General features: G+C 41.8%; 1 protein-coding gene and 2 long non-coding RNA genes across 3 annotated transcripts in view; 2 read left to right on the plus strand and 1 right to left on the minus strand.

Annotated features, from left to right (window-relative positions):
• Positions 1-20093, plus strand: part of PMS1 (PMS1 homolog 1, mismatch repair system component) — a 55681-nt gene extending 35588 nt beyond the window's left edge. The window contains exons 6-13 of the mRNA XM_083707257.1: positions 3564-3680; positions 5154-5276; positions 6291-6434; positions 6653-7533; positions 8528-8986; positions 11087-11217; positions 16770-16921; positions 19432-20093. Of these exons, the coding sequence (XP_083563383.1) occupies positions 3564-3680; positions 5154-5276; positions 6291-6434; positions 6653-7533; positions 8528-8986; positions 11087-11217; positions 16770-16921; positions 19432-19590 (2166 nt within the window). The 3' untranslated portion in view covers positions 19591-20093. The remainder of the gene's footprint in view (positions 1-3563; positions 3681-5153; positions 5277-6290; positions 6435-6652; positions 7534-8527; positions 8987-11086; positions 11218-16769; positions 16922-19431) is intronic.
• On the minus strand, positions 3115-23402 carry LOC310833277. Its single transcript, XR_014558614.1, has 4 exons — positions 23320-23402; positions 11638-11728; positions 6633-6743; positions 3115-3346 (listed from the first exon to the last, which is right to left on the minus strand). It is a non-coding gene; the product is annotated as an uncharacterized lncRNA (long non-coding RNA).
• LOC310833225 overlaps positions 23371-25754 on the plus strand; it is a 64143-nt gene continuing 61759 nt past the window's right edge. The window contains exon 1 of the long non-coding RNA XR_014558596.1: positions 23371-23927. This is a non-coding gene — a long non-coding RNA (uncharacterized lncRNA). The remainder of the gene's footprint in view (positions 23928-25754) is intronic.

The raw sequence follows: 25754 nt of genomic DNA on the forward strand, positions 1-25754 counted from the left end.
TTTAAGAAAAAGGAAACAAACTCGCAGGAACTCGCAAGACGTTTCGTCTTGCGAAGCAAGCCCATAGGGAAATTCGTTTTGCGGAATGACTCAAAAAACGGAAAACTCTTTCGTCTAGCGAGTTTTTCGTCTTGCGAGGCATTCGTCTTGCGGGGCACCACTGTAGATGACTCTTGAGGTCATTTCCAACACTACATTCTATCAGAAATAAGCATCAGCCTAAAAATAGTTCAATCCCCACAAGACACCCTCCTTTTCACAAGTATGAAGTTGTGTCTGTTTTGAGATGAACTTCCATGCTCATCTCTAAGATTTTGTTTTACAATGTTTGCATCTACTTAAGGATCTAAAATTGAATTCCGCCAGGACACAGTTGTCCTAGGTGGCAAGCATCTCTCTCTTTTTGCCCTGCTTGTAAATATACTATTTCTTTATCTCTTCTCTTGTTATTATTTTAGTCTCCTTAATCCAGGAAGGAAGAGTGCAGTGCCTACAAAATTTAGTTAGGTTATTCTCTTCTGGATTGAAAAGGGACAGACAAATAACTTTGATATGTCAAACACGTTCAAAACAGTTTATGCTGTTAACTAATTGGCAGCTTAAAAAACGTACTTTGAAACAACAAAAGTTTTCAAGGGGTGGAGGGAACAGTTGGAAAATGGAACATTACTGGTTTGTATCATGGAAGTTCACCAGCCCTGGAATCACCTCTCTGTGTATTTTTTTTTTAAAAAGCAAATTTTCTCAGTGGCAGCCTATAGGAAGCAGTATCGTTCGAATAGGTCTAGCAGGCATTTGTTCTGTGTAAGGTGGGCTGGTTCCCCAGCACCCCACACAGAACAGATCTGGGCAAAAGCGATGTCAAAGACTTCGTAGTCTTTCGATTCATGCAGTACTCTTCAATGAAACAGAGAGGAGTCAAGATATATTTGGCCAGCTCTGTCAAAACCTAAGATGGTCTGTATGTAATAATATATTTTGATAGGGTACTTTCGCAGTGTCATCATACTGCCCAGAGTCATATTCTTTCTTGGCTCATCCTAGGCCCCAGGTTTATGTGACCTAGAAAATACATGGGGGTGTGTGATATATTTATAGCACGATTTCGGAGTATAATCAAGATTATAAAGTAGTGCAAGGAAGCTTGCTTGGGAAATCAAGTTGCTTTCAGAAGTAAAGAAATGTAAAAGTTAACAAGGCTTTTTGGGCTTGGTGCATTTGATTTTTTAAAAAATCAGTTTTGCAGGTTTCCCCTACTGGTTCCAGTTCCTAAGGAAAAGTAAATAAGAAATTCCTCTGGTGATTAGCTGTTACCTGCTTTTACAAACTTTGCATTTAGTAAGTTCTCATGTTCCAGAGCTCTCTTAAAACTTTTTTTAACTGATCTTTTGAAGAGTTATGTATATCAGACATTCAGCAGGTCAGGCAATGTAATAACATCCTTGCATTAATCAGCAACTAAGATTTATATCTGCGGCGTCACATTGATAGAAGCTAAAATAAGCACCGTGATGTTTATATCAGTTGTGTCAAAAGCATCTTGGTCTAGATGTAATCATTTGCTTTAAATGTTAATATTTTAACAAAACACGTGAAACCAATGCCTTGCAAATATAACCTCTCTCTTTTTTTAAATGCTATTAAAAAACTGCTTTGTTGGAAGAAACAAGACCCAACCAGAAAAGTGAAAAACTATTGAAAGCGTCTCTACAAACAACAATTCCACAATTTTGGGGGAAATAGTGTTTGGGTCTCTGGTTGATTTCTTAGGCACTGTTTGCAGTCACATTACGGGGAATGAAGGTCTGGGAAAGATACTTTCAGAGGATATTTAGCTTCTCTGCAGTCTGTAGAACGTAGACTTTTTAATCTCAGGGCTGTGGATTTTGGCCCCATGTCGTAGTTCCATTCTAGCACTACAATTCTGTGATTCTGTGTGCAGTACTGCATTTGCATACTGAAGTCAGCTTTTAGATGCCATTGCATTGGGCGGGGGGCAGAAACAACAGAAGCAGAAGTTTGTCCCTTGTGTATATTCTGGACGGTGCTGCGTGCAGGAAAACTGCTTGGATTGATCAGGTCCACTAGACTCCGTGGATGCAACTATTGCCAAACCCATTGAATTTGCGGACCCCTGAATATAATATAGTTGTGTTGCTCCTGAATCCGGGTGTAATTTTCCATTCCATCTCGGAGTGTTGGTACAAGTGCAGAGCCGTAGCTATTGCAGTAGTACCTCAGGTTACAAACACTTCGGGTTACAGACTCCGCTAATCCAGAAGTAGTACCTTGGGTTAAGAACTTTACCTCAGGATAAGAACAGAAATCGCGTGGCGGCAGCAAGAGGCCCCATTAGCTATAGTGGTACCTCAGGTTAAGAACAGATTTAGGTTAAGAACAGACCTCCAAAATGAATTAAGTTCGTAACCAGAGGTACCACTGTAACTGCTGCTGTGAATGGAACATACTGCAGTAAGCAGCCTTTTGGGGATGTGCATATCTAGATAAAGGCTGTTTTCTGTTTTCTCTGCAGCGGTAGGTTAATTGAGCATTTTAAAGTTTGATGGAAAGTGCCTATTTTGAACAGGATTATAATGAGGTAAAGGTAAAGAACCCCTGGATGGTTAAGTCCAGTCAAAAGCGACTATTGGGTTGCGGCGCTCGTGTCGCTTTCAGGCTGAGGAGCTGGCGTTTGTCCACAGATAGCTTTCTGAGTCATGTGGCCAGCATGACTAAACCACTTCTGGCACAACGGGACACTGTGACAGAAACCAGAGCGAATGGAAACGCCGTTTACCTTCCCGCCACAATGGTATCTGTTTATCTATTTGCACTGGCATGCTTTCAAACTGCTAGGCTGGCAGGAGCTGAGACCGAGCAACGGGAGCTCATCCTGTTGCGGGGATTTGAATTGCCAACCTTCCGATCAGCAAGCCCAAGAGGTTCAGTGGTTTAGACCACAGCGCCACCCGCTTCCCTAGAATTATAATGAACACTTAAAGGAAGAATGGATTCTAATGCTGCTGCGTCTTCGCTAATTGCTGCTTTAGTTATTTTATACTTTTGGGGGAAAGGTTTTATAAAGATAACCAATAACATACATACATACATGTATCCCATCTGCACCAGTGAGCCTATTTATTAACCTGTTTTGCAACTTTCCCTTAAGTCTGTTAATTGCGTTGTTGGGATTTGTGAGTGAAGAAGCAGATATCTGTGGTAGAATCCTGCATTTTCATATTTCACAATGGTTAAAAATAAAGCCCAATCCTCAATCTGGAAGGCAGGCAGCTCAGCCAGTCATGCCCCCTGCACTCAGATAGACAGCCCAGTTGCTTCAGCATAGCTCATTGTGTACAAAAGAAGAAAGAAAGTGTTCTGTATTAGATACTAAATCATAATAAAATAATGGGTTCACATTGGTGTCTAGGAACAGAATGTTAAACGCACTGTTTCAAGTGTAGTGTTGCGCACAAATATCTGTGGTCATGTCATGTCCCTGTTGAATAAATCTAAACCTAATGTCAAAATTTTGACATGAAGTCTATGCTATATTGTTTCAGACAGTTATGTGGCAGAAGACCAGGGTGTCCGATCACAAAATGGCTTTCATGGCAGTAGTGGGAACTGCCGTTATGAGCAGCATGGTACCGTTTCAACACCATAGTGAAGATCCTGAGGTAAGTTTCTAATTTTCTATATGTTTCCCCCACCTGTTATTTCATCAGTTGAACCAGCATGAGTTCTTCACTTTTTAAATAAGGATATAAAATCGAGCACCGTACTTCTATTTTGGGTTGCTATTGTGTTAAATTCCATTCCTTTCCATCTGCATGTGTTTTGTTTTGACAACAAAAAACACGCTTGATTTTTTTCTCAGTAAGGTGTAGTTTATATCTAAAGAACTTTTTATGCTTGGACCATCAATGGGTATATCATAGGAATGGCTTTGGAGTTTACCTGTTTGTCACTGGTTCACACAGTGAATTTCTAGCATCACATAAAAGGGGAACGAAGTTCGCACTTCTTAGGCTATAATCCTAACTAGATTTCCATGACAGTATAGGGGTACCTCGGTTTTCGAACGTCTCTGTTGACAAACATTTCGGTTTTCAAACACTGTAAACCTGGAAGTAAATGCTTCGGTTTTTGAACGTACCTCGGAAGTTGAATATGCCACATGACTGAGTGCAAGATCCTGAGGCCTAGCTGTTGGCTATTGAGTTTTCGGGTTTTGAACATTTCAGAACTCAAATGGACTTCCAGAAAAGATTACATTCGAAAACCAAGGTACCACTGCACATTCACATGAAATCAATATGGCTACCTTCCAAGTAACTATAATTAGGAATGAGGTAAAGATATTATCCCTATAAAAAGGATGTAAAAATACTTAAGTGCTGCACATGCAGTGGTTTTGTGATTCTGATTGGCTTGTTGTTGGTTTGCTCTGTATCTTTTAAGGTTTCTTAATTGCTTCTTTTTAACATTAGTGGAGGTGGGTGGCATCTCTCTCACCTGCCTTGGATTAGCTTGGAAATTATCCGAGTCCCTCCCTCCCTCAGTTGAGAAGAACTTGATTGTTTCCTGAATTATCTTAGCAGGGCTGTTCTTCAAAACGCCCCATTAGGCAGAGCAGCGGAAAAATTACTGGGGGGTGGGGTGCTAAAGAACATTTTTGTAGAAGGCCCTTAGGACAAGAAGATCTACTGTGGGGGCTTCGAGCCTCCAGCAGCTTTTCAAATTCAGGCTTAACTCCAGAAATCTACCCTAGTTCAGAATTAAATCTCAGTTGGAGATGAAGTCATGGTTAACTTCAATGTCTGGTAAGTGCTGACCAGGAGACTGAGAACCACCTGGTGAGGTTATGAATGACATCTAGGGTTACCCGGTGACCTTCAAACCTGGATGAGATTTGAACTTGGCTTTTCAACATCCAAATTTAGTGCTCTGTCGACAGCCTCACACTAACTCTTGATCTCATTCATCGTCATCTGCCTTGATTTAATTTCAAGGAAAGTGAAGCAGGAGACTTCTAAATGCCATGGAAATCTGCAGTCATTTCTTCTTTCTGATCTGAACCTTCTAGTTTTTGTGAAGTGATTGTCATGGGAAACGGTGGTATTTAATGGCCAGTTTAATTGCAATTCTAGGTGTTTCTCAGCGGCTTTCTTCCAAAGCCCAGTTCAGATGGTTGTTTGACAAGTCATTCAAGTGCAGAAAGGAGCTTCATTTTTGTAAACAATCGACCAGTGCATCAGAAGGAAATTCTAAAGGTACGGTTTTTCTCAGCTGCTTGTCCCAGCAGATTATAAAATATTTGCCAGGTTTGAAAGAGCTTCATTAGCTACACACAATGGCTAGGTTGCGCCAGCAGGGTTTTTAATTTTGTCAAGCAGGCCAAATCATTTGAAATTCCCTTCAGTTTCAGAGTTTGTTAGTATGAGATAGAGATGGCAATGCCAACTCCCACTCTAAACGTAAAGGACCTCTGACAGTTAAGTCCAGTCGTGAACGACTCTTCTATATGTCATAAAATTGAGAGAGATGCAATCTTTCTTAATAAGATAATGGTAAAGGACCCCATGGTGGTTAAGTCCAGTCAAAGGCGACTATGGGGTTGCAGCGCTCATCTCTCTTTCAGGCCAAGGGAGCTGGCGTTTGTCCACAGACAGCTTTCTGGGTCATGTGGCCAGCAGGACTAAACCGCTTCTGGTGCAACAGAACACCATGACGGAAACCAGAGTTCACGGAAACGCTATTTACCTTCCCACCACACCAGTACCTATTTATCTACTTGCACTGGCATGCTTTCGAACTGCTAGGTTGGCAGGAGCTGGGTTCAGAGCAATGGGAGCTCACCCTGTTGCAGGGATTCGAACTGTTGACCTTCTGACTGGCAAGGCCAAGAGACTACTAATGGACAATTAATTAGTGCATTAGTTAACTCTTGTAAGTGTAGAATAGTAATGAGCCAATTTTATTGACTCTCACATCCATTTTCAATGCTTAATGAAAAATTGAAGGTCAATACCGTTGTGTTATGGTAACATTTCAACATTTCTGGTAACAAGGTTTTTTACAAAAATTTCACAACTCTTTGAAAGCTGATTCCGTCCTACTAATGGGGGACTCCCTGCAAGATGTTATAGAAAAATTCATGCTCTGCATGCACTTAAAATGTTGCTGCTTGCACACATAGAAGATAAGTATATATCATATTAAAGTTTTGTATTGCATTCATTTCTAATGGGAAAGTACATTTTACATGCTATTCTTTTTCGTTTTAGCTGGTTCAACAATACTATAACCTGAAGTCACACAAGGATTCTATTCGTTCACACCCTGTTTTCTTTATCAACATTGCTGTTCCTCCATCTGCTTTGGATGTCAATTTAACACCAGATAAATCTCAAGTGTTTCTGCATAATAAGGTACAGCGTGTCCATTTATATATAAATGAGCAGTCTAATAATGTTGTTTTGCTATAATTACAGTTAAAATGTGTTTAGATTTTTTAAAAATAATAATGCATAACTTTAGGTTTAAAAATAAGCTGAGCAGAATCCATTTTCAATTGACTTAATTATGCTGTAGCTAGCTAGCATAAGTTATTTATCACAATAATGTACTTACCATTTTTCTGCTTTAGGAGTCTGTCTGTCTTGCTGTTGAAAATGTCTTGACCTCACTCTATGGACCTCTACCTGGGACTGCTTCTTGTGAAACTGATTCGTCAGGTGCTACTTCAGGAGACATCTTTGTTAATGAAGCAGAACAAATGAATGTGTCTGTAAATGAAGCTGAACCCAGGAACATTGATTCACATGCATGCACTCAATTGATTTCATTGAGTAATGCACAAAATAGTGGAATGGAAAAACCCACAGCGATTTGTTTGGAGAATCAAATGTTGTATAATAATTCAGCTGTAGGATTTTCTACCAAAAATGAACTATTTGGCTGCGAGACAGCTGCATCTGATAGATTTTTGTGTGAGCACCAACAGAATAAGTCTAAGGTGATATTTAACCTAGATGGCAATCCCTTAATGGATACAAATTCTAAAAATGGCCTTGATGATGATTTGAGAAATGACCATTTCCAGGAAGCAATAGAGAGAACCACAACCCTAAAAGCTTCTTCTGAAGTAACTGCTGATAAATGGAGTTTGGGGAACGCATTTAGGAATACCAGAGGAGAGAACATTGAACCTGTTCGGATTTTGGTTCCTGAAATGGAACGTGCAAAGCCTCAAGAGAGAAGAAATGCTGATGGCCGACAAACATTTCAAGAGGGAAGTAGCATTCAAAGTCTGAAAAAAACAAACGTGGTAAATGATAAACTGGGACAGATTACAGCCTATGACATAATAAAAAATCGGATAATAAAGAAAGCCATGTCAGGATTTGACTTTTTTACTCAAGACCATCGCCCACGATTGTTAGCTGAAAATACCAAAGTGAGCATGGAAGAACTAATGCTGAAATTGGAAGAAATGTGGGAAACACTGAATGAAGAAGAGAAAAAGAAGTAAGTCTGCAAACTTCACATCTGCTCACTAAAACCAGACAGTAGTTTCCATCCTGTGTGTGACTCCTGTTCAAAAACAAATTTTATCCATATTAATTTCAAAACCAGAATGGGAAATGCTTTTGGCTTGATAAGTGTAACATCTTGTATAGATAATTTAATTCTAATTGCTTGCTGATTATTATATTATTATAAACTTAGATGTTGCTGCCTCCGTCCCCTGGTTTTCCATTAAATGTATTCACAAATCTGTATGGAACAGCTTAATGCCTGTACAGCTCATAAATTCCCATAATCTTGTATACAGTGCATATAGTTTGTATATCATATTTTGCATTTGGCGTTAATACTTGCCGGATTAAAGGACACGGGTGGTGCTGTGGGTTAAACCACAGAGCCTAGGACTTGCCGATCAGAAGGTCGGCGGTTTGAATCCACGCGACGGGGTGAGCTCCCGTTGCTCAGTCCCTGCTCCTGCCAACCTAGCAGTTCAATAGTACGTCAAAGTGCAAGTAGATAAATAGGTACCACTCCGGTGGGAAGGTAAACGGCGTTTCCGTGCGCTGCTCTGGTTCACCAGAAGCAGCTTAGTCATGCTGGGCACATGACCCGGAAGCTGTACACCGACTCCCTCAGCCAATAAAGCGAGATGAGTGCCGCAACCCCAGAGTTGTCCACGACTGGACCTAATGGTCGGGGTCCCTTTAACTTTACTTGCCGGATTAGTAGCGGTAAACAATACAAACATAAGATCTGTAAAGTAATGTGTTGATAAGCACTACTACAAATAGAACTAGCTGCTGAATATTGAGGTACTTATAAGAGACAATATATTAACTAAGATGAAAAAATAGTGTGGGAGAATGACATTTAATTTTCTTCCAACAATTAATTTTGAGAGAAAACATATTTTATAGGTGGATATATAATGACTGAAACATTGCTAGTTTTTCATATGTTCCTTCTCTTCCCCCTTCTTCCCCTCTTTGTTAAGATATGAAGAAAAGGCTGAAAGAGACTTGGAGCGATACAATAAGCAGAGCAGAAAAGCTGCAGATCAGAGTATACAAAGATCAACAAGGGAGAGAGAGAGAAAACATAAGTCCAAACTTAAAGACTGTCTAATTAATCAGCAGAAACTGGATCAACTTTTTCATTCTCAAATGGAGGAGAAACCAAATAGTTGCAAAGCAATAAAAATTGTTCAAGTGCCCTTCTCTATGGATTCATTCAGACATAAACTTCATGTGCTTAAACAAAAAGAGGCTGTTAAGGATGATCCTTGCCTAATTCGTCTTCCGAATTTTCCTGATGCGTGGATAATTGCCTCTGAGAAAAAGATAATGATGTTGAATCCGTACAGAGTGGAAGAAGCCCTTCTGTTTAAAAAACTGCTTGAAAACCATAAACTTCCTATACAGAAACTGGACAACCCGATTATATTAACTGATAGGTAAGGCGAAAGCCATTTCAAAAGCAGATCATATAAAGGACCACAAGCAAATGACTGGTTTTATTTTACTTTTTATTTTACGACAGTGTAATAAAAGTGATTCCACCTTCCTGTGTTCCCTCCCAAATCCAGTACAGACCCAGCTTATATAGTTACAATCTAACAGAGATCCTAAGATCTCCAGCTTCATTTTGCTTGTCCTAAATGTTCCTGTGGCCTATTTTGGACATTACATTTAAAGCTTCCCAAACCGTGGCTTTATTAAGCTCAAAATGCGCCTCAGGCCTGCTTACCAGCTTCTACACTGCCAGCCTGGTCTCTTCCCTGTTATGTCTGAAATAGGAAACCATGGTTTAATACCGTTTCCCTCATCAGGGTCCTTAAAAAGGTAAAGGTAAACGACCCCTGACAGTTAAGTCCAGTCGCGAATGACTCTGGGGTTGCGGCACTCATCTCGCTTTACTGGCTGGGGGAGCTGGCGTTTGTCCACAGACAGTTTTTCCAAGTCATGTGGCCAGCATGACTAAGTTTCTTCTGGCGAAGCCAGAGCAGCGCATGGAAACGCCATTTGCCTTCCCGCCGGAGCGGTACCTATTTATCTACTTGCACTTTGACATGCTTTCGAACTGCTAGGTTGGCAGGAACTGGGACTGAGCAATGGGAGCTCAACCCATTGCAGGGATTCGAACCGCCGACCTTCCGATCGGCAAGCCCAAGGCTCAGTGGTTTAGACCACGGCGCCACCCACGTCCTTAGTCCGTGGCTTAACCCTGGTTGGTAAATTGACAGCAAACCATGGTCCTGTGTTTCAGACACAATAGGAATCAATGTTGAAGCCAGAAAATAACAGAAGGCAGGGGACTGGACATTAAAGCTTGACATTACAGCTGAATTGGCCCTATGATTGTTGTATGGATTGAGGTATAATTATATTCCAGTATCAAACAAATTCAGTTAAGGAGATTTGATAAGTATAAGATATGTATAGATACCTACAGAGACTACTGGTTCAGACAGCCAGTACAAAACACATGTAGTCCAAGAGTTAAACCAGATTTTATTTACCCTTGAATGCCAAAAGCACCCTGGTGATTTTTTGAAAGCCTACTACCTATACAAACAAAATATGACAGTCTTAGTAAATATCAGTGGTGGGGGTATGAAGTATGGCAGCATCAATATGGCCACCATTTTGTGAGTCACCTTTTAGCTGTGCTGTGCTTTCTCCAAGGAAAGGCTTACTGTTCCCTGGTTGCCATAATGTTTTGACTGAGTAGAGGGAACAAGGAAACCTTTGCTTTCTTTGCTTTCTCTGGCATTGTCTGTTCATGCCTTAAGCTGAGAGGGGAAAGAGCAGGAAACAGTGGATGCCAGAGAGAAAAGAACTGTGCAATTACTTCTTTTGTTCCTGTGGGCCTTTGCTCTTCAGCCCAGCTACATGTGACGGCATTTAACTATTTTTAATATTAGGGGGTGAATTCTAGCAGGATTACTGCATGTGGGGAAGGGAGGTTTCGGCCCTCTCTCCTCAGCTGTGATCCCAATGGAAAAGCCCCACATGTGCTTCAGTTGGCAAAAATAAAAGTATCTCAATGGTTTTCCCTACATCACTTAACTAGAAAAATTAAGATTGCAACTGTAGTGATGTAAAATGGACAGCGGTTACTGTGGCTCTCTCCTTGTGGGGTAACACAGGACAGTGGATAGCTGGGAAGATGTATTCTAACTGTGCATGTGTGTTTGTAGTTGCTGTCTGAGCTGGCATCCCTAGAAATACAGTGGTACCTTGGGTTACATACGCTTCAGGTTACAGACTCCGCTAACCCAGAAATATTACCTCGGGTTAAGAACTTTGCTTCAGGATGAGAACAGAAATCGTGCTCCAGTGGCGTGGCAGCAGCAGGAGGCCCTATTAGCTAAAGTGGTGCTTCAGGTTAAGAACAGTTTCAGGTTAAGAACAGACCTCCGGAACGAATTAAGTACTTAACCCGAGGTACCACTGTAAAGCAGTTCTAAAATTTCATTGACGTGTGCTTTGATTGTGGGACACTATTAAAATTTGATTCCGTCTCATAAAAGTGATTAATGATTGATTTTCAGTCTTTTTAGTGATTCGCGTTATAAAGAAGTTCTTTGCAATATGCCCAAGGAAAGCATAAGATTTGATGGGTCATCCTACTTGTCGGATACAAGACTTACAGCAAACGGATTTAAGATAAAGATAATACCAGGTATGGTGTGGCTTCATATTTTGATTTAATTCAGCACCTGTAGTTCTCATTACTTGCTTGCCTCTTTTTCATAGTACTGTATATAACAATACTTTTGTTTCATTACCACATTTGTGTCTAGAAAAAAACAGCCCCTATTATCCACTATGGGCCCCTCCAGACTTCCCTTTTACTGAGTATTCATTATGATTTTTTGCTTACAATGTAATATGCAACCAGTTGTGCCCGCAGAACTGCGAAAATCCTGTAACGTTTCATACCACAAATGTTCTGCCCGGAGCCCAGTTTTAAAGAGGAAGAATGGACTCTCTCTCTTGAAAAGGAAATACGAATCGGTGCCTCATAGCTTGACCAATCACAGCTCGCAAGCAGCTCATAGCTAAGTCAAATAATAGATTTTAAAAAATAGTGTAGACTCACACACCAGCCAGCTTCCATTTTGACTTGAAATGCTCGTTTTCGGCTTCTCTGAAGTATATAAAGACAAGAAGCGGGCAGGGGGAGCGTTGGCCTGCAATTACACCCATTAGAGAGGTACTGGAACTATGCTCTGGCTGAGAAAAAGCACTGATTTTTTTAATAATAATAATAATAATAATAATAATAATTTTTATTTATACCCCACCCTCCCCAGGCAAGGCCGGGCTCAGGGTGGCTAACAAGCAATAATAAAAACAAGTTGAATGAGTACAACTTAAAAACAAGATTAAAATACAACATTAAAATATTAAAATGTACTTAATATTTAAGTACTTAATATTGATTGGATTATTTCCACTGTACACAGAGGTACGCATAGCATGAAGCAGAGTCTTCAAATGTTCGCAAGGACTTGAAGCAATAAATCAGCAGGTCTCTTGGGTGACCAGCAACCTTTGCCCTGCTCATCTTCATTCACTCAAAATCATTTAATTTCTCAGGGTTGTATTCTATACTATTCCTACTCAGAGGAGACCCATTGAAATTAATGCGTGACTAATTTAGAACCATTAATTCCAGTGGTTCTACTCTGAAAAGGGCTAGCATTGACTACAACCCTCATTTTCCATGAAATTTTGCCGGCCTCCTTTTTAAATTCATCTCTGTAATCCTGCGGATTAGAGAATACGGAGAAAAGAAGGCGTCATGCAGTATGAAGGAGACATGTGGCACACCCGAGCTTAGCACATAATTCATGCACTCATTTAAATGTTCAGAGAATATAATGTTACGTTCCCAATGGTACAAATGTGTTGACATATTTTGCTAGTCTCTAATAAGTAAGGCCCACATAAGCCATGTGTGATTAGTTTCCTGTGTAAAAACTTCCTTGCTTGTGAATAAAAATAATTTCTGTTTGTTTACACATTTCAAGCATTTTTCTTAATAATAATAATAATAATAATTCTATTATTTATACCCCACCCATCTGGCTGGGTTGCCCCAAATACCCTGGGTAGCTTTCAACACAAAATAAAACATGAAACATTAAAAACTTCTTGATACAGGGGTGTCTTCAGGTGTCTTCTAAAATTTGTGTAGTTTTTTTTTATCACCTTAACATCTGATGGGAGGCCATTCCACAGGGAGGGCGCCCCTATCGAGAATGCCTTCTGCCTGGTTCCCACTAAGTTCACTTCTCACAGTGAGGGAACCGTCAGGAGGTCCTCAGAGCTGGACCTCAGTGTCTGGGCGGAATGATGGGCGTGGAGACGCTCCTTCAGGTATACAGGTATTGCTTACCTCACAAAGTCAAGAAATAGATTGCACCACTCACAGAATTGTAGAGTTCGAAGGTACCCCAAGGTTCATCTAACCCAGGCATGGCCAAACTTGGCCCTCCAGCTGTTTTGGGACTACCAATTCGTACCATCCCTGACCACTGGTCCTGTTAGCTAGGGATGATGGGAGTTGTAGTCCCAAAACAGCTGGAGGGCCAAGTTTGGCCATGCCTGATCTAACCCAACCTCCTGCTATGCAGGTATCTCAACTAGAGCATCCAGGACAGATGGCCACCCAAACTCTGCTTAAAAATCTCCAATGAAGGAGAGACCACCACCTTCCATGACAGTCCATTCCACTATTGAACTGCTCTTATCCTCACTGCTGTACAATAATATTCCGTTCCCCTCATCTTAGTGTGGTTTTGCCTAGATTGCTAAACTGGTGAAATAGTGGCATTGTCCAGAGTGTAGGCCGGACATTGTCACAGCCAGGACATTGGGCTGTCCTGCTCCTATACCAGGCGTGCTGAAGACCTTCTGCTTGTGCCTTAGATTAGCCACATGTTTTAACAGCCTCTCATTGTTTTAACAGCTAAAGTACAAATAAGATGTGTCGGTCAGTATTGTGGGGAAGCGAGTTTCAATTGCAATATGATGCCAAGCTGGTAATTCGCTAGGTCCAAGCAAAGATTTGCTGTGAGTTTTGAGAAACGCTATAGCTTCATGTGTTACCATTTCAGCCTCATATGTAGAGGACTGCTGACAGATCTGCCATAACATATGGGCATCTCAAAGGATAGGTCTTTAAAAAGAAAAAGGGCGGGGGAAAGATAGAACCTTGGAACCGTGTCTTGATGAAAAACCAATTCCCCCCAAGAAGAGTGTTTTCCTTTCTTAACCATCCACAAGTCTGGTGAATGCAGGCTGATTTTGAATTCAGTTTATAAATAAGTCTCCAATTAGCCTATTCTGTAATCCCAACTACATGTGTTGTAGAAACACAGTTTGTGTTTGATTTAAAACTCTTTAGCTTGACTTCCCAAATGTCTATCCCTGCATCAAAGTTTATAGTTTCTGAACAATACTCTTTTGTACTTCTGGGGAGCGGAACCTGTTTTTGGGTGCCAAGATTTATACCCAGAAAAGCAGGATACGGTGTAGAGCACAATTTATCTACTGGCGCTTGTCCCACTCCAAGGGGGGAAATTATGTTAACGTATATGCAGTTTTAGGGAGGCGGGTGGCGCTGTGTGTTAAACCACAGAGCCTAGGACTTGCCGATCAGAAGGTCGGCGGTTCGAATCTCCGCGACGGGGTGAGCTCCCGTTGCTTGGTCCCTGCTCCTGCCAACCTAGCAGTTCGAAAGCACGTCAAAGTGCAAGTAGATAAATAGGTACCTCTCCGGCGGGAAGGTAAACGGTGTTTCCGTGAGCTGCTCTGGTTCGCCAGAAGCGGCTTAGTCATGCTGGCCACATGACCCGGAAACTGTACGCCGGCTCCCTCGGCCAATAAAGCGAGATGAGCGCTGCAACCCCAGAGTCGGCCACGACTGGACCTAATGGTCAGGGGTCCTTTACCTATATGGAGTTTTGTTAAATGCTATATAACAATAATAAAAAAGAACAGTGCCTGCTCAAAAGCAAAACCTGTTAAGTTCAGTTTGTCTTACTGCCAGGTAAGTAGGTATAGGATTACAGCTTTAATTATTGTAGAATCCTTCCTCCTGATCAGGAAGCTGTAAGGTGGAAAGGCGGTTCTTTCTTGTTTGTTTTTTGCTGTGCCAGCTCCAGACAGATCAGTGGGTGACCCAACTCCCATAATCTCCCCGACTCCCATATACTCTGTTTTGGGGTAATCCAGCACAAGTAGGGTTGCCTCCACTTCACTCATCTATAGCTGGAGACTTTCCTATGGTGGAAGCCAGCGGACAGGGATATCTCCTGACTGCTACCCTCCTAGAAGTGCTGATCGGAGGATGAGATATCATTCAGGGTTGACTACATACACACTAAACGACTAAACAACAACAACGTACACACTGACCCAGACTACTTTGCTCCCCTGCCAGCACGTGAGAAAAAAACAAAACTGCGACCCCTGGCTTAGATGTCCAGACTTGGGGGATCATTGTATGTTCTGCTCCAAATAAGAGAATCATAGAATTGTAGTTGGAAGGGGCCACATCTAGTCCAACCCCCCCCCCCCCAAAGGCAGGAATCTTTCTCCCAATCTGAGGAGAAACCCATGTCCCTGGGATTAAGAGTCTCATGCTCAAACCATTTGAGCTATAAGCTACAATGTGTAGCCAAGTAGTGCTGGTGAAGGGGAAGGGATTCTCCTCCCCATACCTACCATTTCCCCTACCTATAATCTTCAGAACTCTTGTTAGCTCTACGCTGCATAAATTAGTATAGATTGTCCCGCTTTGCAGTGGTGTACATTGGGTCAAGCCTGTCATTCTGTTCCCCGGTTGCTACCTCCCTGTTCATCCCAGATATGTTATGGATAGTATCAGCCTTAGTATAAATAATTGTGGGGATCCCAACAGCTTTATTCTCTCCATTATGAAAACTATCTTTTTGCTCTACCCTATGTGATTCTTATCTATATCTATCATCTATCTGTCTGTCTGTCTGTCTGTCTGTCTATCTATCTATCTATCATCTATCTATCTATCTATCTATCTATCTATCTATCTATCTATCTACACACACACACACACACACACACACATGTGTAAAAGGACTGGCATTAAGAGATTGAAGGTTTAATTGTGATCTAAATTTAGCACGGGATCTGGAAGGTTAATAAAGTTCAGTACTTTAGCATTTTGAGAATTAGGGAAGTTTTTAATGCTTGATGTTTGATCGCATTATTACTACTATTATTAATATTCTATTGGAAGCTGCCCATAGTGGCTGGGGAAACCCAGTCAGATGGGCAGGGTATAAACATGTTGTTGTTGTTGTTTTATTAAGTGATTGATTGATTATGAACCAATGTAGTGCAAGCAGTGTTGACATGTGCAACTGGGCGTCTTCATTCCAAAATATTTTACTGATATATCTGCAAGATAATTTTTTTAAGATAAAATGTATTCATGTATTTTACACCTTTTAGACTGCAGAACTGTACAAGCTGTCAAATGTTGAAGGTGCGGTTGGGATTAGGCTTATATGGTAGATGTGTTACTTTTTTAAAAAATGATAATTGGGACCATTTTGAACATAATGGGATTTATGTTACCTTGAGAACCTATGACTCCTTTATTAGAGAGGTTGGCAAATAAATAAAGCAAAAACCAAATCCATGTTGTTAGCACATTAGACTTTAGAGGCCAAATGCCAGGAGGGGGGATTTTCAAAACAGGCATCAAGCATTCTACAGAAAAGAGCTAGGTACCATATGAAATTATTCTAACATCATTTTTCTCTCATACATATATATATAGGATTAAAGCTTTGTTTCAGACATTGAAATACTAACAAAAAATTAAATAAGCATTTAGCCAGTGCTTTCCAAAGTTGAACTTGAATAAACTGAAGCACTCTCACTGTGCAAGTAACTAATAATGAAATATTTTAAGTTGTGTTCTTCATTTTAAGAAAATTAAAAATGTGTAGCTCTGGGGATCTATAATTGCAACTTTACAGCACAGTTCTATGCATGTTTACTCAAAAGTAAGTCCCGGTGAGCTTAGCCCCTAGCGAGTCTAGGATTGCAGCAGCAACAACAATTTTCAATGTGAATATTTTGTTGTGTAAATCAAAACAGTATTTAAAACACACTCGGTAACTCCAGGTATCATTGTGTTCAGTTTATTCATTTGTTTACTATTTGGTGTTTCAGCTATGGGAAATCGGCTGGAAATAGAAGGAATGGCAAACTGCCTGCCGTACTATGGGATACCTGATCTGAAAGAAATTCTGAGTGCTGTGGTAGATTGTAATGCAAAAGAAGTTCATGAGTGTCGACCTCTTAAAGTCATGAACTACCTGGAGGTAAGTATTGCTTTATGGTTTGCAAGCTCTTCTTTAGCATGCTGCTTTTAATGCCACTGTCTTATCAAAAGATACAGCTTGATGCTTAAAGCATTGCTACCTAAAAGGAGAAATTAATACCAGAAGCAATCGCAATACAGATCAGGCCTTGGATGGCTGTTATTTGCATTACAATAAAAGGTTCCATTGGCACAAATGGGTGCCCTTCCTCCAATGCAGGTAGCAGATTTGGGTTTCCTGATCTGGAATGCACAAGCGGTCAGAGTGTTTAAAGCTTTACTCCTGTGCTCCAGTCCAGATGTCTTTCCTCCGCCACCCATCTGGTGGTGGTTGTTTAGTCGTGTCCGACTCTTTGTGACCCCATGGACCAGAGCACGCCAGGCACTCCTGTCTTCCACTGCCTCCCCCAGTTTGGTCAGACTCATGTTGGTCGCTTCGAGAACACTGTCCAACCATCTCGTCCTCTGTCGTCCCCTTCTCCTTGTGCCCTCCATCTTTCCCAACATCAGGGTCTTTTCCTGGGAGTCTTCTCTTCTCATGATGTGGCCAAAGTATTGGAGCCTCAGCTTCACGATCTGTCCTTCCAGTGAGCACTCAGGGCTGATTTCCTTAAGAATGGATACGTTTGATCTCCTTGCAGTCCATGGGACTCTCAAGAGTCTCCTCCAGCACCATAATTCAAAAGCATCAATTCTTCGGCGATCAGCCTTCTTTATGGTCCAGCTCTCACTTCCATACATCACTAATGGGAAAACCCATCTGATATCAACTTCTAAAAAGCTATTCCTGTAGTTGCTAAGCCAGGAGTGCCCAAACTGTGGTCTGCAAAATGTCTGGATTTGTGGTGGAAGATGGAAGATACCCAAAACTGTGTTTTTACTGGCCATTTTTATTTCTTATATATTGCATTTTATTGTTTTACAGTTTGAATCCTGTGGAATTGAAACAGTAAGACAATAAAATGCAACGCGTAAGAAATGAAACAACAAAAATATAGTTAGAAATCATACGGCCTCTAAAATAGAGCATTGCAATCAGAAAAATCTTTAAGTGGTCCATCAAGACACTCAGCAATTTTCAGGTGTTCTGTGGAGAAGAAAGTTTTGGAGCCACTGCCCTGAGCCATTTGAGTCTCAAGAATGTGGAATATATGAACTAAAGGAAGGGAGGAGAGTGAAGAAAGGTCCCTTTCTTAATTTGAGCCACCCCATGTATCAAATTCCATTCTTGACTCTTCCCTTCAATGGCAACTTCTGGGTAGAATAATTTAGCTGCAGTATATCCGTAGGTCACCTATCCGAATCTGTACTTCAATTTATGGCAGTATCTTTTCCACACAGAAGAGTAACTTGCTTACACATTGGGATTTGGGAAACTGGACTGCAGTGCAAATTTGTTCCAAAGTAAGCCTCACTGAGCTTGCTTCTGAATAACAGCCTGATCTTATTTCCGCAGCAGAAAGGGGGAAAAAGAATGTGGTCAAGAATGAGCCACTCCTTAAGCCCTTCTTATGATTGGTTAACTGTTGCTTGGGAGCTGCACCACATTTTGTTGGCAAAATTTCTTCTTTCATAAATTAGATTTGGGAAAAACCAAAGATACCTAATTCAGTTGATTGGCCAAAGAAGATTGGAATATGATTTTCTATGAAAAAGTATAGTAGTAAAAAATGTTCAATGGAGAAGTTTGCACCCTATATAATTTATTGGATTTTATTGTAGAGACTCTCCTCCCTGGAAGAGAGGGGAATGGTTGTGGGCGGGAGCCCGAGCTCCGCCTCCTGGCCGGGGGACGTAGCCCCCGCCCCTCCTCACCTGGCTGGCGCCCACGCCCACCGGAGGCAGCCAATCAGGTGTCTCCGGAGGGCGCGTTTAGCAGCTTAATGCTGCGGGGCCAGCTCCGCCTCCTCAGTCGTCATCGTCCCGCAGCGAGTCACCCTCCACTCCCATTTAGCTCAGGGTCTAGGTTTTTAGCCTTGCTATGGACCTTAGGTTGGTCGCCCCGGTTGTCTGGGGGGCCTGGTAGGAATTTTTCCATTTGGCATTAGGCTTTTTGGTTTTTTCGCCTACCTCGTAGCAATCGTCACAACTTTTGTGGTATTGGTGGGTAGGCTAGGCATTGGATTCATGTGTGTCAAGGGCTAGGTGTGGCCATCGCCTATGCTATCTACCGTGGGTTATTCCGTTAAAGGAATCTGGCGGTCGTGTATTCCGTCTGATGCCTGCTTGGCGGGAGGCCATGGCACGACCCTCAGTGACATCAGGGGGTGAGCCTATAGTTGGATTAGCATCAACAGGCTCCACCTACTGTTGAATAAACCCACCTCCTATAGTCATCCAGTGCCTAAGCCAATACCTTTTTCACTGCTGTAATCAATAAAGTTGTGGCCTTTTCTTGCCCATTAACCTTATATCGCGTGTCCTTGTGTGTTTATTTCACATAGCGGGGGTCGGGCCCTCAATCCACAACCTCAGGTTAATGTCTAAATGTAAACATTTTTGTTCCCATAGGGAGAAGCAGTAAGACTGTGTCGGCAGCTACCTTTGTATATATCCAAGGAAGATGTACAAGACACCATCCACAAAATGGAGACACAACTTGGAAATCAACATAAAGGCTGTGTTCATGGTCGTCCATTTCTTCATTATTTAACAAATATTCCAGAATAACTAGCAAGGAAAAACCTCATCCTGCAGTCACATTTCACACAATTACAAACAAAACACTCCCTTTTTTTGCATAATTAAGAAATTATTTGTAACTGTCTTGTGTTTTGATCTCCATGAAATGGAAAATTGCTATTTTTTAAAATGAACATGAGCATTGAATTAATAGTATTGGAATGTGTTTTCGAATAATTCATTGTTTCTCAGAAAATATACTGAAGGACAAACCACATTCTGAAAGTGTAAGGTCAGCTGATGGAAATTGATTTCCAAATAACTATTTTTACATTATTTTTCTACTGGACAAGTTTGTAGTTCATAATAAAAAAGTACAAAAGAAGACCGCTCACAGCAAGAAGAAAATGGAATATAATGTTTAGTGCTGATTTGTCTCCACTAAACTAAATGGATACTCAGGGTTGAAGTGTATGGCTCTATTTACAGATGCATTTTCTACAAGTGAACAATATGTGGATACATCCAAATAAAAATTTGTATTTCTCTTGTGTTATTTCATATTCTAATTTCTCAAAAGTTATGAGATGGCTGTTACTCAAAGCCACTGAAGCATGTGCAGAATCTGCTTCTGCTTGGGGATTGTTTTGCTGAATTAGGAGCTCTACGGATAATCAAAGAAGTGTTTCAGTTAAACGCATTGTAAACCTTGCATGAAAAACCTGCTTGGCAAAAATGGAACTCCACAGTGTCATCTGGTGTCACAGTGTTATAATGCATATATGGGACACGGGCGGTGCTGTAGTCTAAAGCACTGAGCCTCTTGGGCTTGCTGATCAGAAGGTCAGCAGTTTGAATCCCCATGATGGGGGGAGCTCCTGTTGCTCTGTCCCAGCTCCTGCCAATCTAGCAGTTCAAAAGCATGCCAGTGCAAGTAGATAAATGGTCAGCACTGCGGCCGGAAGGTAAATGGTGTTTACATGCGCTCTGGTTTCCATCAATGGGGTTCTGTTGCGCCAGAAGCGATTTAGTCATGCTGGCCACATGACCCGGAAAGCTGTTTGTGGACAAACACCAGCTTCCTCGGCCTGAAGCTCAACCCCGTAGTCATCTTTCACTGGACTTAACCATCCAGGGGTCCTTTATTTTTTACCTAATGCATATACAACACATATATCTTTATCTAGCTGAGTCCTTGTTGAGTCTTCACTGGTGTAGCGCTTTGAAAAATTAATCTGTGGACTCTTGCACTCGGCATAAGGTTCACAAGATCCAGTTTTAATATTTCAAATTATAGTAGTGAACTAACATTGCAGCATGTGGCTGTTTTTAAGAAAATACAGCCATCTGAGAAATGCACATTAGCAATCAAAGCAGCTGATTTGTGAACAATGGCAAAGTAGTCATTGCAGTCGATATGTTGCAATAGATTTTTATGTCGCTAATCAGTTCCGCAGTAATCATGAGACACACCAGACACAATCATATTTCACTGCCTTTTCCATAACTTCAGAATCTGGATATGACATTCTGGGCCACATTTGAAAGATAGGACTTTTGGTTATTGCCACAGGCCAGGCTTGCTTGTGTAGAGGATCTGCAGTGCTCTATGACTTCCCTTTACAGTGGTGCCTCGCAAGACGAAATTAATCCGTTCCGTGATTCTCTTCGTCTAGCGGTTTTTTCGTCTTGCGAAGCAAGCCCATTGACAGCTGAGCGGATTAGCGCTATTAGCGGTCTAGCGGCTTTTAGCGATCAGCTGAGAAGCGGCTTAGCGGAACAGCTGATAAGCAGCTTAGCGCTTAGGGAAAGGGTAGAAAAAAGTGAGAAAAAAACGCGGGAACTCGCAAGATTTTTTCGTCTTGCGAAGCAACCCCATAGAGAAATTCGTTTAGCGAAGCGCCTCCAAAAACGGAAAACCCTTTCGTCTAGCAGGTTTTTCGTCTTGCGAGGCGTTCGTCTTGCGGGGCACCACTGTATCTTGACACTATACTTCTGTTGATGCAGCCTAGAATAGCATTAGCTTTTTTTTTTTTTTTTTTTTTTTTTGCTGCTGCTGCTGCATCACACTGTTGACCAGGCTTCCTCAACTTTGGCCCTCCAGATGTTTTGAGACTACAATTCCCATCATCCTTAACCACTGGTCCTGCTAGCTAGGGATCATGGGAGTTGTAGGCCAAAAACACCTGGAGGGCCGAGGTTGAAGAAGCCTGCTGTTGACTCATATTAAGCTTGTCTATGAAGACTCCTAGATCCTTTTCACACATACTACTGGAAGCCAGATGGCCCTATCTTATATTTCATAGAATTGTGGAATTGTAGACTTGGAAGTGACCATGAGGATCATCTAGTCCAACTCCCTGCAATGAATGAATCTTTTGCCCAATATGGGGCTTGAACTCCTTGGGGGTTTATTTCCAAAGCCGCCTAATGTATGAGTAGAGCTGCAAAGCAGTGGAGGTTTAGGATGAGAGTTTTCCTTTTAGATGAGTGCAAAACAACTACTACTACTGTTTTTGTAATAATGTGAAGTTTCAACGAGCCTGTTGACAAGATCTATTAAAAAAGCAACTGTACCAAAAGGAATTATATAGAAAATAAGGATTTGGGGTGGGGGCAATTTTTTGCTCTCCCTCAAAGTGCCAACAAAGCTGGTGGGGCTTTCCTCTGGCTAAATTCTGCAAACATACGAGGTCACGGAGACTCCCAAGTGTCCCTATTTTCCAGGGACTGTCCCAGATTTACAGAAATCGTGCCAGTCTCTGATTTGAACCCAGAATGTCCTGCTTTTCCTTAAGATGCCCCTATTTTAATTGGAGAAATGTTGGAGGCTATGGAGTTATGTGACCCCAGAGTCAGGGAGATAAGTAACTACACAGTCTTTAGAAAACACCTGAAGGCAGCCCTGTATAGGGAAGTTTAATGTTTTATGATGTTTTTATTTATTTTGGAAGCCACCCAGAGTGGTTGGGGCAACCCAGTCAGATGGGTGGGGTATAAAGATGATGATGATTATGGAATAGGACGTCCCTACTTTCACTGGAGAAATGTTGGATGGTATGGAGTTATGCAACCTGGAGCCAAAGAGATACAACCTGTAGAAGGCAGCCCCATATAGGGAAGGATTTTTTTTAATGTTTAATTTTTTATTATGTTTTTTTAGGGTTCCCATATTTCAAAAGTAAAATTCCTGAAACCACATGCAAAGTTGTTGAGCTTTTTTAAGGAAAATGCCAAAGTTTTGGGAATAAACCCAAAATTGTTGAGCTTTTTTGGGGATAACTAACCTCCAAATAGTAATTTTTAAGCTTTTGGAGCACTTTCTGCTGGTTTTTCCCATCCTTCCAAGTTTCCCCAGACATTTAGGCAAAATTCCTGCCTGACACCTATCTTTACACCCCAAAAGCCTACTTTCCTTATATATGTTGGAAGCCCCCCAGAGTGGCTGGGGCAACAGATGGGGTATAAATAATAAAATGATGATGTTACCATGGACAATATGGTCAAATACAAAATACGGATTATGCAATAATATGCCGTTGAAAATGTTGACAATAGGACCCATAAGGGGGGGGGGGGAGTCCCAAGATTCAGAGTAACCTCTAGATATGGAAATGCATTTGGATTGTTATAACTTTATATTTGTGAAATCAAATAAAAATGATTTTAACAAATAATAATAATAATATGATGATGGAATAGGATGCCCCTATTTTCACGGGATAAATGTTGGAGGATATGCACACAAGTGTCACCCCCCCCATCCCACCCACACACCGAAGGTCTCTCGCTCTCTCACAGTCCCCCCGCCTCGGTCCCTTCCGTTGTGACTCCAACCGCCATTCCAACGGCCGCAGAACGTTGCCTCCGTTCGAAACGAGCTCGTGGCCCCAGCTTGGCCAGAGAGCGAGTAAGAGAGCGAGAGAGAGGCGCGTCGCGGCCTTCCTCACCCCCTCACCATCCTCCTCTCTCTCCTCTCCCGGCGGGAAAAAAAAACCCCTCTCCCCGTCCCCCAATAAATACTTAAAGGAACACCGACGAAAAGCGGGAAAAAGAAGGGGATGTTGTGAGGAAACGTTGCACTGGGGCGCCTAGATCCGAGTCCTGCCCGGCTTTCCCGCCTCGTTTGTGCGCCTCGAGTCCCGCCGAGTTGACTCGGGTTGCCTTCTCAGGCCTTGCTGGTAGTGACTGTAGTTGAGGTGTGTGTGTTTTTAACAACGACACACGCACACACCCCGTCCGCTTTAACTCATTGCCTCAGTCTCTCAGCAGGTGAAGGAGAAGGGCGCCGATAGGAACCCCCGCCATTTTCTCTAAAAACGGGCAAACGGGCTTAGTCGGGTTTCGAAAAAGCAGAGATGCCATTTCGGGTTTGGGAGCAGGAGGTAAGAGTCGCAGAAATGTCCCCAAGTTAAATTGCAAACACCCACCCACAACCAAACCAGCCTGTTTTAGCTCTTAAACCACCAAAAATACTCATAATAATTAGAAATAAGTTCTTGGTTCATGAATTGGTTTAAACAATTAAGAAGAAGAAAGGGGGAAGAGGGGGACGCTGACCACTAATAATGAAACATACGTTGTAGATATTTTTTCCACATTTATTATGCTATTTTTGGGATATACAGATGACATGAGAAAACTTGGTGCACTTATTTGTACAACATTATTCTTGTTTATAAAACCCAGTAAATAATAATAATTAGAAATAAATTAGGCCCTGAGGAATAATTCATGCACGGCTCTAAAACACACCTTTCTAGATCGGTGTGATTTGCAAACAGCTTTGGGAGTGGCTACTTTATTGTTACTGTTTATTGCATTTATTTACCGCCCTATACCCGGGGGTCTCAGGGCGGTTCACAGAATAAAATCAATAGATCAAACCATAAAATACATAATAAAAATAAAAACAACAATAACAATAACAACAACCCAATAGCCCCCCCATTGGCAGTACCTCTCTCAGGCAGCACTTGTCTGCCTGTTGAGGCCTAAGCTTGCCAAAAGAAGCCTTTGGAGACCTACTTCTTAATTATGTGTTTTTATGATAGTAGTGCTGTGGTTGCAGTCTTAGGTCAGATTTAGGCCCTGTACTGGGTTCTGCCTTGTCCGCTGAAGACTAGTGTCCTAGGGGGCACATCCCCTCCCCCGGGTATTTCTGCCATTACCTTTCATCCTGAGGTCCCAGGCAGGTTGCTTAATAGAGTCTGAGGAGGTTAGAAGAGTTGCTTCTAAAATTTCTTTTTAAAATACTGTGAGGCAGTGGAGAAATGAACAAGGACAGGAAAAACCCCTTACAGATAGGTAGCCCTGTTGGTCTGCCATAGTCAAAACAAAAAATTCCTTCCAGTAGCACCTTAAAGACCAACCAAGTTAGTTCTAGGTATGAGCTTTCGTGTGCATGCACACTTCTTCATATACACTGAAACAGAAGTCACCAGACCCTTCTATATAGTGAGAAGGTGGGGAGGGGTATTACTCAGAAGGGTGGTGGGAATGGGTGATTGGCAGATAGTAATACCCCTCCCCACCTTCTCACTATATAGAAGGGTCTGGTGACTTCTGTTTCAGTTACAGATAGGTAGCCGTGTTGGTCTGCCATAGTCAAAACAAAAAATTCCTTCCAGTAGCACCTTAAAGACCAACTAAGTTCTAGGTATGAGCTTTCGTGTGCATGTGCATGCACACTTCTTCAGATACACACTTCTTCAGATACAACTTAGTTGGTCTTTAAGGTGCTACTGGAAGGAATTTTTTGTTCTGTTTCAGTGTATCTGAAGAAGTGTGCATGCACACGAAAGCTCATACCTTGAACTAACTTGGTTGGTCTTTAAGGTGCTACTGGACGGAATTTTTTGTTTAGGAAAAACCCCTGTATTACATAGTAGTAGCATGTGACGGCTGAGGTCTAGCCCTGAGCATCAGCAAAGCAACTCCAGCACAGTGGTACCTAGGCTCTCGAACGTCATCTGTTCCGGAAGTCCACTTGACTTCCAAAACATTCGAAAACCAAGGCACAGCTTCTGATTGGCGCAGGTGCCCCAGAAACAATAGCCGGCAGCCGCATCCGACATTCATCTTCTGAAAAATGTTTGAAAACCGGAACCCTTAGGTTTTCGGCGTTCAGGAACTGAAATGTTTGAATACCAGGGCTTCAGGAACCAAGGTTCCACTGTACTGTGCATTGTTATGAAAATAAAATTAGCTAA

This window comes from Podarcis gaigeae, assembly GCF_964106915.1.
Source record: "Podarcis gaigeae genome assembly, chromosome: 1".
NCBI lineage: Eukaryota > Metazoa > Chordata > Lepidosauria > Squamata > Lacertidae > Podarcis > Podarcis gaigeae.